This window comes from Salvelinus fontinalis, chromosome 23 (genome assembly GCF_029448725.1).
Source record: "Salvelinus fontinalis isolate EN_2023a chromosome 23, ASM2944872v1, whole genome shotgun sequence".
Taxonomy (NCBI): domain Eukaryota; kingdom Metazoa; phylum Chordata; class Actinopteri; order Salmoniformes; family Salmonidae; genus Salvelinus; species Salvelinus fontinalis.
In genome coordinates, this window is record NC_074687.1 from 28462337 (window position 1) to 28475022 (window position 12686).

At 42.7% G+C, this 12686-nt stretch overlaps 1 protein-coding gene across 7 annotated transcripts in view; it reads left to right on the forward strand.

Annotated features, from left to right (window-relative positions):
- LOC129821081 (unconventional myosin-Ib-like) overlaps window positions 1-12686 on the forward strand; it is a 150175-nt gene that overhangs the window by 79407 nt on the left and 58082 nt on the right. For all 7 annotated transcript variants that reach the window (XM_055878349.1, XM_055878345.1, XM_055878348.1 and 4 more), the window contains exon 5: window positions 12024-12128. In XM_055878349.1, coding sequence (XP_055734324.1) covers window positions 12024-12128 — 105 coding nt within the window. The remainder of the gene's footprint in view (window positions 1-12023; window positions 12129-12686) is intronic.

The following is a 12686-nucleotide window of genomic DNA, read 5'->3' on the forward strand; positions in this document are numbered from 1 at the left end:
CTCCTTGGTAACCAGCGCACTTCTGTATGTTGTAAAAGCGTTATATGGTCTCTGCCCATATCAGTGCATAATGAATAAAATACACGAGAGTTCTGGGGCCTTGCTTTAACAAAGTTAACCGTTTTCACTGTAGTGTCCAAAACCTATTTCAAGCTGTCAGATATTCCCTTGGCAGCAAGAGCCTCTCGGTGGATGCTGCAGTGTTACCCATGTGGTGTCGGGAGCAACTGCTTGCAGTTGCAATAAGAAATATATACAGGATTGTTATTTTAAAACGAGGACATTAAAGACCTAGTTAGACTACATGCAAATGTTTAAAATATAATATGCTATAGGCAAACCCTATTTGGGCCGCGCTCTTTTGGCAGTTACTCTTCTGTTGACACCGCCTTGTGTGATCAGCTGATTTGAGGTTAGCTTTGGGATTACCACTCTACTATGTCTCCCTGTCATGGCTTTGGCTCCGTCAGTACAGATACCAACACATCTTGACCACCAAAGACCATTTGATGTCACAAAGCTGTCCAGTACTTTAAAAATATCCTCTACTGTTGTCCTGGTTTCCAGTGATTAGCAGAAGAGGATGTCTTCCCGACCCCCCCCCCCCCCCCCCCCCCCCCCCCCCACCCCACCCCACCCCATAAATGTAACGGACATGTACCAGGAGCTGTGCTAGGAGATGTTGACTCATCCAGCTGTAACGCATTGAATTCACTGGATTTTATACGACGCAGTAATTGTTTCAAAACATCTCCTGCCATGTCACTGATGCATTGTGAAACAGTGTTGTTGATGGAGGCATTGTCTGAATAGTTTTGGGGGCCTTTTCACCCAGCATTGTCCCAGCCATATCCGCGGCAGCAGGAAGAATTAGGTCCTCCACAATAGTATGGGGCTTGCCTGTCCTAGCCACTCGGTAGCTCACCATATAAGATGCTTCTAGCCCCTTCTTATTAATGGTATATGTTGCTTTTATACATGTCTTACTACTCAAGTCGTTTTAATTCTTGCTACATTTTTTCTAATTGTCATGTTTTGTTTCTAAATGTCTGCACAAGAGTGAAGGTTTCATCGAGTTGTGAGATAGTACTTTTGCATACACACACTGTGGCTGAGGAACAGCACTGCTCCCAATATAGGTGAACCCCAAATCAATGTAGTTCTTATCATATTTGCGCCACTTCGATGGTCCAATGTCCCTGTCTGTTCTGTGTTTTCCCGGGTAGGGGGCAGTAACAACAAACAACAAATGTAGAATTCCTGATGCTAGCATTGAGTGTGCTCGTGGAAGCAGAACAACTTGTGTTGTCGACAGGTGTAGTTGTAGTACTAGCAGTAGATCTGGTATGTGTCTCTATGGATGCGGGCCCTACTAAATGGACAGTTTGAAAATGTTGTGTACCCCAGTTTGGGAATACCTGTTCTATTACATGCTGTTCTTTCTGTAGAACATACTAAGACTTGTAGCTGAGGGAAACCCAATGATGGGGGCATGCAGGCAGGCAGCAGTAGCCACAAGAACAGTAGGATATCAAATCAAATTTTAAAGAACAGTAGGATCCCAGACCTGGGACTGGGATTTGTTTTGGGAAAGCCTAAGTCAGGTTTGTACCTGAAACAGCAGATGCAAGTTAAATGTCACCGACCGTCTCGATTCGGTCCAATGTAGCAAAATTTGAAATTGTGTTTTTTTTTTACATTGGATAATAGTAGACACTCAGAGTTAGAAAATGGTATCATACACTGCAGTTGAAGAACAATGGGAAAGTAAACTCCGCTTTACAAGTTGATAAACTTGTAACCCCACTTTTGATAAAATTGCACGTGAATGTTGTAGATGGATTGTAGCTTCCATCAATGTAAATGTCTTCATCACTTCCAACCCCCCCATTATTTTTTTGCAAATATATATATATATATATATATCTATACACACACATACATACATGCACACATATAAATACATACAAATATACATTTGAAGTCTGAAGTTTACAAACACTTAGGTTGGAGTCATTAACTCATTTTTCAACCACTCCAAATTTCTTGTTGCCAAATCTATAGTTTGTTAAGTCGGTTAGGACATCTACTTTGTGCATGGCAAGTCATTTTTCCAACAATTGTTTACAGACATATTATTTCACTTATAATTCACTGTATCACAATTCCAGTGGGTCAGAAGTTTATATACACTAAGTTGACTGTTCCTTAAAACAGCTTGGAAAATTCCACAAAACAATGTCATGGCTTTAGAAGCTTCTGATAGGCTCATTGACATAATTTTGAGTCAATTGGAGGTGTACCTGTGGATGTATTTCAAGGCCTACCTTCAAACTCAGTGCCTCTTTGCTTGACATCATGGGAAAATAAAAATTAATCAGCCAAGACCTCAGAAAAAAATTGTAGACCTCCACAAGTCTGGTTCATCCTTGGGAGCAATTTCCAAACGCCTGAATGTACCACGTTCATCTGTACAAACAATAGTACGCAAGTATAAACACCATGGGGCCACGCAGCCGTCATACCGCTCAGGAAGGAGACGCGTTCTGTCTCCTAGAGATGAACGTACTTTGGTGCGAAAAGTGGAAATCAATCCCAGAACAACAGCAAAGGACCTTGTGAAGATGCTGGAGGAAACAGGTACAGAAGTATCTTTTTCCACAGTAAAACGAGTCTTATATTGACATAACCTGAAAGGCTGCTCAGCAAAGAAGAAGCCACTGCTCCAAAACAGCCATAAAAAAGCCAGACTACAGTTTGCAACTGCACATGGACAAAGATCGTACTTTTTGGAGAAATGTCCTCTGGTCTGATGAAACAAAAATAGAATTGTTTGGCCATAATGACCACCGTTATGTTTGGAGGAAAAAGGGGGAGGCTTGAAAGCCGAAGAACACAATCCCAACCGTGAAGCACAGCATCATGCTGTGGGTGTGCTTTGCTGCAGGAGGGACTGGTGCACTTCACAAAATAGATGGCCTCATGAGGAGGGAAAATGATGTGGATGTATTGAAGCAACATCTCAAGACATCAGTCAGGAAGTTAAAGCTTGGTCGCAAATGGGTCTTCCAAATGGACAATGACCCCAAGCATACTTCCAAAGTTGTGGCAAAATGGCTTAAGAACAACCAAGTTAAGGTATTGGCGTGGTCATCAAAAGCCCTGACCTCAAGCCTATAGAAAATGTGTGGGCAGAACTGAAAAAGTGTGTGCAAGTAAGAATGCCTACAAACCTGACTCAGTTACTCCAGCTCTGTTAGGAGGAATGGGCCAAAATTCACCCAACTTATTGTGGGAAGCTTGTGGAACTTTTGACCCAAGTTAAACAATATAAAGGCAATGCTAACAAATACTTATTTGGTGTATGTAAACCTCTGACCCACTGGGAATGTGATGAAAGAAATAAAAGCTGAAAGAAATCATTCTCTCTACTAATTTTCTGACATTTCATATTCTTAAAATAAAGTGGTGATCCTAACTGACCTAAGACAGGGTATTTTTACTAGGATTAAATGTCAGGAATTGTGAAACTGAGTTTAAATGTATTTGGCTAAGGTGTATGTAAACTTCCGACTTCAACTGTAAATACATATGTATACATTTTAAATATATTTCCTTTATTACCCTACCACCCGTCCCCCAATAGGAGCAAACTAGTGAACAACACCGATTAGGCCTGTATTTCCATGGACAGTCTGTTTTACAATAGTTATATTTTGTTCGTTTTTACTCCGCTAGAATTAGGCTATAACTAAGAATGCAAATTGATTTCTGATTCAAATAATATTACTACACAGATCATACACGTAATGCTAGGTAATGAGCCAGCGAGCTAATGTTTTCTAGCTAGATAACAGTACGCTTTAACTTGCAATGAAAACGACTTTCTGACAAAATTCTTTAACTTATTATATCTGAAAATGGAGCTCGGCTCTTTACCTTATACATGGATGAACGCTTCACGGCAGACTGGAACCATTGTTTTGTTTGTAGCTACATTTTGTTTGGCCGTTTAAACACAGACCGTGGCGTGTGTAGAAAGTAGCAAATAGCTTTTTCCAAGTGATCTGTCGATAGTGCCTGCTAAATTCAGGGTACCAATGTTGTTGAAAAGTATCAACTTTTGTAGTTCTCGATGGCTAACGTTATACATTTCAAAAACGGCGCGGTAGAAAGTACTATCAACACATACTGAGCAGCTCATGTTATAAACAGAAGCGTGCGAAATGAAAGACCAATGCAAACTCATCACCTGGCATGTCCAGACCACCAATTATCTCAGCCAATCATGGCTTGCTGCAAGGTTCCTGACTTTTTTCGTGGATAAGCCAACTAGGCTCGTAATTTAACAATTTTATTTGTATTTACGGAATACAAGTTTGTTATTAATGCACATGAAAGTTCACATGTTCCAGAAGATATTTCTGCCCCCAAAAATGTTTACGTTCCAATGCCTCTCCTGTGAAGTAGTGACGTGTGACATATGCCTAGTTTCCTGAAACGAGTCACAAATGTACATGCAGGCATGGCAAAACAATAGTGTAAAGACAAAGCGACTGACTAATGGAAACAAACTCTGACGATAAAATGGAAGTTAGACAAAACAATATAAACGGTGGCAACTCTTTAAATATTCCTTCATTTTATGTTTTGCCATGTTGTGCTGTCAACTTGTATTAACCTATGTTTTAATCATGGAAAGTGTTCTATAGGTAAAGATTAACTGTAAAAAATCACATATGCTACACAGAAGCATGGAAGAATGGTATTTGGTGGCTAGTTATAGTTAATTTGGTAGATGTGATTCCCAGTTGCTGGCCATATTGAATTGGCAGGGAAATCTCCATGCTCCCTAATATATGATGATGATGATATCACCATCACACCCTGTCCCTTCCTCTGACATCAGTTAAATTGAAAGCTTCTCTTCATTTTCTTTGTTGGTTTTGTGTTACAGCACTTACCAAAGCTATCAGAAGCCAACTTCACATAACATTGTGGTCTACTGTTCCTCTTTTATAAGTTTAATTCTTCTCTGCCTCTAACCAAACTGTTTCTAATTGCTGGTGTATTAACACACTTTCATTCAATAGTACAGTGCTCTGGGTGATGTGGCTTTGAGAATCTGACATGATAAAACCAAGTAACATACCAATTATCTTTTAGCTGTTGGAAGCCCCATTTGTGCCATCCTTTTGTGTTGGAATTAATACAATAATAGAATTCTCAGAGGTTCTAACCATTCTATTATTCAAATTATTTTGCTGGCATGGCACTTCTCATCTGGAGTCCTGGAGGCTGGAGTCAAACTGCAGTACACGTGCCTGCCAGGTGAAGTGGGCTACTGGGTGAATTACAAACATGTTGTCAATCCAGTTGACTCTCCATTTGGTTCCCATTAAACTCTCTACAAGTGGCCTTCATCCCACTAAAGAAAAGACACAACTACTTAAATGTTATGTTTATACCAGCATATATCCCACAGCCCTGAAACCGTTCTGTGGTTAACTGGTGCTGTGATTACAAGGCCTTGGATTATCTGTCACTGCAAGGCCAATGTTAACATCCTAATTACTTTGATAGAGAACATTAATGTTAGTCTGGTGTCACATTGTTAAACATCATTAATTAGTCACCTTAGCAATGATGCAGTGCTGGCAGAGGTCGGAGTTCACTCGTGTTTTTATTTAACTCCTTTTCTCCTTCAAATGCAAAACAAACCATTTTTGTCTAATGAAGTCAAGTGCTGCCACATAACTTTCTACAATTTTCTGACATCAGTGTACAGGACATTACAACCACACCATTTGTTTTGGGGTCTTTCTTTCTCCTTTGTCGGGGGGGGGGGCAAAAGCCAGGGCAATGAGATGAGTTAGGATTTGGGGTAATCTCAGTAGGTTTACAGGGGGTAGATGAGGGTGATGAAAATGGGTCTGGGTTTGGGGTGACCCTAATGCTATTCAGTCCAATTCATTACGGAGTCATCTTGTGAAGACGTAGTCTTTTATTTGTTAATGCATTTTTCAGAGGAGGTCTAATTTATTTATCGTACTGCCTTGAGTGCAGTGCCTGACAGGAGTGTTTCAGTGCATTTGTTTCTGAGCATCCCATCTTACTTTGTTCCTTTTGAGATTGAAAAACATGATTATAGCGGACTGTTGGCTTACTCACTGTAAGGTTTGTTAACGATACTATCCTCTGTCAGGGGTATTCAACTCTTAATAACCTACAAGGTCCGGAGCCTGCTGGTTTTCTGTTCTACCTGACAATTAATTGCACAATGGGTCCCTGATTAGAGGGTAACAATGAATAAAGCAGCGGAACTGGCTTCCAGGTCCAGAGTTGAGTTCGAGGGCTCTATGTTTAATTATTGTACGTCATTTCTAGGATCCTTCAACTCTTGTGCTGATTTCCTGCTTTCCCCTTACCCGCTCTTTCCTAACTATCTATATCTAAGGGTTGTCAAAGGCCCTCTTAAGATTTCCTCTCTGCCTTTGACTCTCGCTTTTTGCTTTCTGGGTCACAGTCCGCTGCAGACCGTCAGTCATCTCATCGGCTAGGGATGTTCTGGAGTCTGGACTGAACATTACACTAATACTACAAACCATGTAACGTTTAGCATAATGCTTTCTGTCCTGAGAAGAGGCTGATTCGGGAGCATTTCATATTCATATCAATGCACATAAACTCATAAAGTTGCACATATTCTAACCCCATCTTTTAAAACGCTGGGTCTGGGTACATGTTCTAATACAGTACCAGTCAAAAGTTTGGACACACTTACTCATTCAAGGGTTTTTCTTTATCCTGCATGACAATGCCACCAGCCATATTGCTCGTTCTGTGCATGATTTCCTGCAAGACAGGAATGTCAGTGTTCTGCTATGGCCAGCGAAGAGCCCGGATCTCAACCGGGCTCTGTTGGGACCTGTTGGATCAGAGGGTGAGGGCTAGGGCCATTCCCCCCAGAAATGTCCAGGAACTTGCACGTGCCTTGGTGGAAGAGTGGGGTAACATCTCACAGCAATAACTGGCAAATCTGGTGCGGTCCATGAGGGGATGCACTGCAGTACTTAATGCAGCTGGTGGCCACACCAGATACTGACTGTTACTTTTGATTTGACCCCCCCCCCCCCCCCCCTTTATTATTCAATTTCTGTTAGTCACATGTCTGTGGAACTTGTTCAGTTTGTCAGTTGTTGAATCTTATGTTCATACAAATATTTACACATGTTAAGTTTGCTGAAAATAAACGCCGTTGACAGATGTTTCCTTTTTTGCTGAGTTTAGTAACCTAAAAAGTTTTAAACAAATATATTCAGATTCTTCAAAGTAGACACCCTTTGCCTTGATGACAGCTTTGCCCACTCTTGGCATTCTCTCAACTAGCTTCATGAGGAATTCTTTTTCAACAGTCTTGAAGAAGTTCCCACATATGCTGAGCACCTGTTGGCTGCTTTTTCTTCACTCTGTGGTCCAACTCATCCCAAACCATCTCAATTGGGTTGAGGTCGGGTGATTGTGGAGGCCAGGTAGTCTGATGCATCACCAGCACACTCCTTCTTGGTCAAATAGCCCTTACACAGCCTGGAGGGATGTTTTGGATCATTGTCCATTTGAAAAACAAATGATTGTACCACTAAGCGCAAACCAGATGAGATGTCGTGTCGATGCAGAATTTTATTTTTTATTTAACTAGGCAAGTCAGTTAAGAACAAATTCTTATTTACAATGACGGCCTACCAAAAGGAAAAAGGCCTCCTGCGGGGAAGGGGGCTGGGATTAAAATAAATGTAAAAAATATAGGACAAAACCCACATAACGACAAGATGGGTCTCTACGTAGTGGTGTGTTGTCTAAGACGACAACCCTGCATGGCAGCAACGCATGGTAGCAGCACAAAACAGGGTACAAACATTATTGGGCACAGACAACAGCACAAGGGGTAAGAAGGTAGAGACAACAATACATCACTGAAAGTAGCCACAACTGTCAGTTAGCGTGTCCATGATTGAGTCTTTGAATGAAGAGATTGAACTCTCCAGTTTGAGTGTTTGTTGCAGCGCGTTCCAGTCGCTAGCTGCAGCGAACTGAAAAGAGGAGCGACCCAGGGATGTGTGTGCTTTGGGGACCTTCAACAGAATGTGACTGGCAGAACAGGTGTTGTATGTGGAGGATGCAGTAGATATGTATGTGAAGCTGCATTAGATATCTCAGATAGTGGGGAGTGAGGCCTAAGAGGGTTTTATAAATAAGCATCAACCAGTTGGTCTTCTGACGGCTATACAGAGATGACCAGTTTACAGAGGAGTATAGAGTGCAGTGATGTGTCCTTCAAGGAGCATTGGTGGGAAATCTGATGGCCGAATGGTAAAGACCATCTAGCCGCTCGAGAGCACCCTTATATGCCGATCTATAAATTTACGTCTCCGTAATCTAGCATAGGTAGGATGGTCATCTGAGTCAGGGTTAGTTTGGCAGCTGGGGTGAAAGGGGAGTGATTACGATAGAGGAAACCAAGTCTAGATTTAAGCCTGCAGCTTTGATATGTACCCAGAGAAGGACAGTGTACCGTCTAGCCATACTCACAAGTACTTGTATGAGGTCACTACCTCAAGCTCTAAACCCTCAGAGGTAGTAATTACACCTGTGGGGAGAACGGTATTCTTCTTACCAAAACACACAACCTTTGTTTTGGAGGTGTTCAGAGCAAGGTTAAGGGCAGAGAAAGCTTGTTGGACACTAAGAAAGCTTTGTTGTAGAGCGTTTAACACAACATCCGGGGAGGGGCCAGCTGAGTATAAGACTATCTGCATATAAATGGTGAGAGAGCTTCCTACTGCCTGAGCTTTGTTGTAAATTGAGAAGAGCGTGGGGTCTAGGATCGAGGCTTCGGGTACACCCTTGGTGAAAGGCAGTGGCTGAGACAGCAGATGTTCTGACTTTATACACTGCACTCTTTGAGAGAGGTAGTTAGTAAACCAGGCCAAAGATCCCTCAGAGACACTAATAATCTTCAGCTGGCCCACAAGAATTGAATGGTCTACCATATCAAAAGCATTGGCCAAGTCAATAAAAATAGCAGCACAGCATTGCTTAGAATCAAGGGCAATGGTGACATCATTGAGGACCTTTAAGAATGCTGTGGTAGCCATGCTGGTTAAGTGTGCCTTGAATTCTAAATAAATCCGTGTCACCAGTATAGCACCATCACACCTCGTCCTCCATGCTTCATGGTGGGAACCACACATACTGAAATGATACGTTCAAGTAATCTGCGTCTCACAAAGACATGGCGGTTATAACCAAAAATGTTAATGTCCATTGCTTGTGTTTCTTGGTCCAAGCAAGTCTCTGCTTCTTATTGATGTTCTTTAGTAGTGGTTCTTTGCAGCAATTCGACCTTGAAGGCCTGATTCACGCAGTCTCTTCAGAACAGTTGATATTGTAATGTGTCTGTTACTTGAACTCTGAAACAAATCAAATCAAATTGTTTTTGTCACATGCATTGTATACAAAAGGTGTAGACCTTACCGTGAAATGCTTGCTTACAAGCCCTTAACCAGCAGTGCAGTTCAAGAAATAGAATTAAGAAAATATTTACTAAATAAAACAAGTACAAATAGAAAGTAAACAGAGTAGAATTACATAATAACGAGGCCCCAGTTATGTTTTGAGCCGTACACACTACCCTCTGTAGCGCCTTACGGTCTATTACTGAGAAGTTGCCATACCAGGTGGTGATGCAACCGGTCTGGATGGTCTCGATTATGCAGCTGTATAACTTTTTGAGGATCTGGGGACCCATGCCAAACCGTTTCAGTCTCCTGGTGTTGTTGCTCCCTCTTCACGACTGTCTTGGTGTGTTTGGACTATGATCGTTTGTTGGTGATGTGGACACAAAGGAACTTGAAACTCTCGACCCACTCCACTTCAGCCTCGTCGATGTAATTGGGGGCCTATTCTTGCTCACATTGAGGGAGAGGTTGTTGTCCTAGAACCTCACTGACAGGTCTTTGACCCCCTCCCTATGAGCTGGCTCATCGTTGTCAGTGATCAGGCCTACCTCTGTTGTGAGCCATGACCAGCCTTTAAAAACGCTTCATGGCTACAGACGTAAGGGACCTTGTGAATGTTGACCTGTTTAAAGGTCTTGTTCACATCGGCTGCGTAGAGCGTGATCACATAGTCGTCCAGAACAGCTGGTTCTCTCATGCATGCTTCAGTGTTACTTGCCTAAAAGTTATTTAGCTCATCTGGTAGTCTCGCGTCACTGGGCAGCTCGCGACTGTGCTTCCCTTTGTAGTTCGTAATAGTTAAGCCCAGACACATCTGACAAACATCAGAGCCGGTGTAGTAGGATTCAATCTTAGTCCTGTATTGACGCTTTGCCTGTTTGATGGTTTGTCTGAGGGCGTAGTGGGATGTCTTATAATTGTCGGGATTAGTGTCCCGCTCCTTGAAAGTGGCAACTCTAGCCTTTAGCTCGGTGCGGATTTTGGCTGTAATCCATGGCTTCTGGTTGGGATACGTCTCTATGGGGACGACGTCCTCAATGCACTTATTGATGAAGCCAGGTGACTGACGTTATATACTCCTCAAAGCCATTGGATGAATCACAGAACATATTCCAGTCTGTGCTAGCAGAACAGTCCTGTAGCGTAGAATCAGCGTCATCGGACCACTTCCATTAAGAGCGAGTCACTAGTACTTCCTGCTTTAGTTTTTGCTTGTAAGCAGGAATCAGGAGAATAGAGTTATGGTCAGATTTGCCAAATGGAGGGCGAGGGAGAGATTTGTATCTGTCTCTGTGTGTGGAGTAAAGGTGGTCTAGAATTTATTTTCCTCTGTTTGCGCTTGTGTCATGCTGGTATAAATTAGGTAAAACTGATTTAAGTTTGCCTGCATTAAAGTCCCTGGCCACTAGGAGCGCTGTTTCTGGATGAGCATTTTCTTGTTTGCTAATGGCCTTATACAGCTTGTTGAGTGCGGTCTTAGTGCCAGCATCAGTTTGTTATGGTAAATAGACGGCTACGAAAATATAGATGAGAACTTTCTTGGTAGATTGTGTGGTCTATAGCTTATCATGAGGTACCTCAGGCGAGCAATACCTTGAGACTTCTTTAACATTAGACATCGCGCGCCAGCAGTTACTGACAAATAGACACACACACCCGCCCCTCGTCTTACCAGACGTAGCTACTCTGTCCTGGTGTTACAAAGAAAAACCAGCCAGCTCTATATTATCCGTGTCGTCGTTCAGCCATCACTCAATGAAACATAGGATATTACAGTTTTTAATGTCCCGTTTGTAGGATAGTCTCGACCGTAGACCATCGAGGTTGTTTTCCTGTGATTGCACGTTGGCCAATAGAACCGATGGTAATGGAGATTTACTGACTCACCTACGAATCCTAACAAGGCATCCAAACCTTCTCCCTCGGTATCTCCGCGGGAGAAGGTTGCGAATGACAGGGATTGGACCTGTTCTTCGGAAAGAAGTATATCCTTCGCTTCGGACTCATTAAATAAAACAATTTAGTCCAGTTTGAGGTGAATAATCACTGTTCTGAAGCTCTTTTCCGTCATAGAGACGTTAGCAGCAACTTGATGTACATAAGTTACAAACAATGCGAAAAAACAGCACAGTTGCTTTGGAGCCCGTAAAACGGCGGCCATCCTGTCTGGCGCCATTATTTATGCGGCAGCGGTAACTCTGGGTCTTCCTTCCTGTGGCTGTCCTCATTTCGCCAGTTTCATCATAGCGCTTGATTGTTTTTGCGACTGCACTTGAAGAACCTTTCAAAGTTCTTGACATTTTTCCCAGAGAGGGTACACACCCTGTCTCTGTAGGGGCCGCTGGAGAGTGGTGTAAGGGGGATTTTGGGTTGTGGAGGGGCCGGCTAGGGTTGGCGTAATTGGCGACTTGGAGGTTTGGGTGTGTCAGGGCTCTTGCCTCAGCCCTGTCTAGATCTAGATGAGAATGACCTTTAACCCTGTCTTTCTGTCTGTTCCTGTTCCAGAGGCCAGTAAGCTGGTGATGTCATATGTGGCGGCGGTGTGTGGGAAGGGCCAGGAGGTGAACAAGGTGAAGGAGCAGCTGCTGCAGTCCAATCCTGTGCTGGAGGGTGAGTGTTCTAACCCGACCCACCTTTCGCTCTTTCCCATGCAAGTTCGGAATAGGAGGTGCTTATATATGTGAGTGGAAGTGGCTCCCATGCTTCAGGTTCAGAGTGGGATGGGGCTCAGCTAAGATGGCCGAGGCATCAGGGACACACCCACTTTTACACACAATCAGTTTAGCTTTTTTCTCTAACCAGTCTCTTTCTCTCACACGTCAAGCCTCTCTTAACAGAGATATCCAAATAGGTTGAATGCTTTCATTCAAGTTGTCAAAAAGCATTCAAGCTATATGGATATCTCTGTTAAGAGAGACTTGAAGTGTGTGAGAAAGAGACCCGTTGGGCCGGTAACCGAAAGGTTGCTGTTTCGAAAACCAGAGCCGAGATGGTGAAAAATCTGTCTGTGCCCTTAATTTGCTCCAGGGATGCCATGCTACTATGGCTTACCCTGTAAAACCCTGTATGTGACAATACATGTTTTCATATTATTTTCTTTACATTCAATTAACTGTTCATTTGTGACCGGCCTCTGTACATTTAAAAAAAATCTGTTTTGGAGAGTAC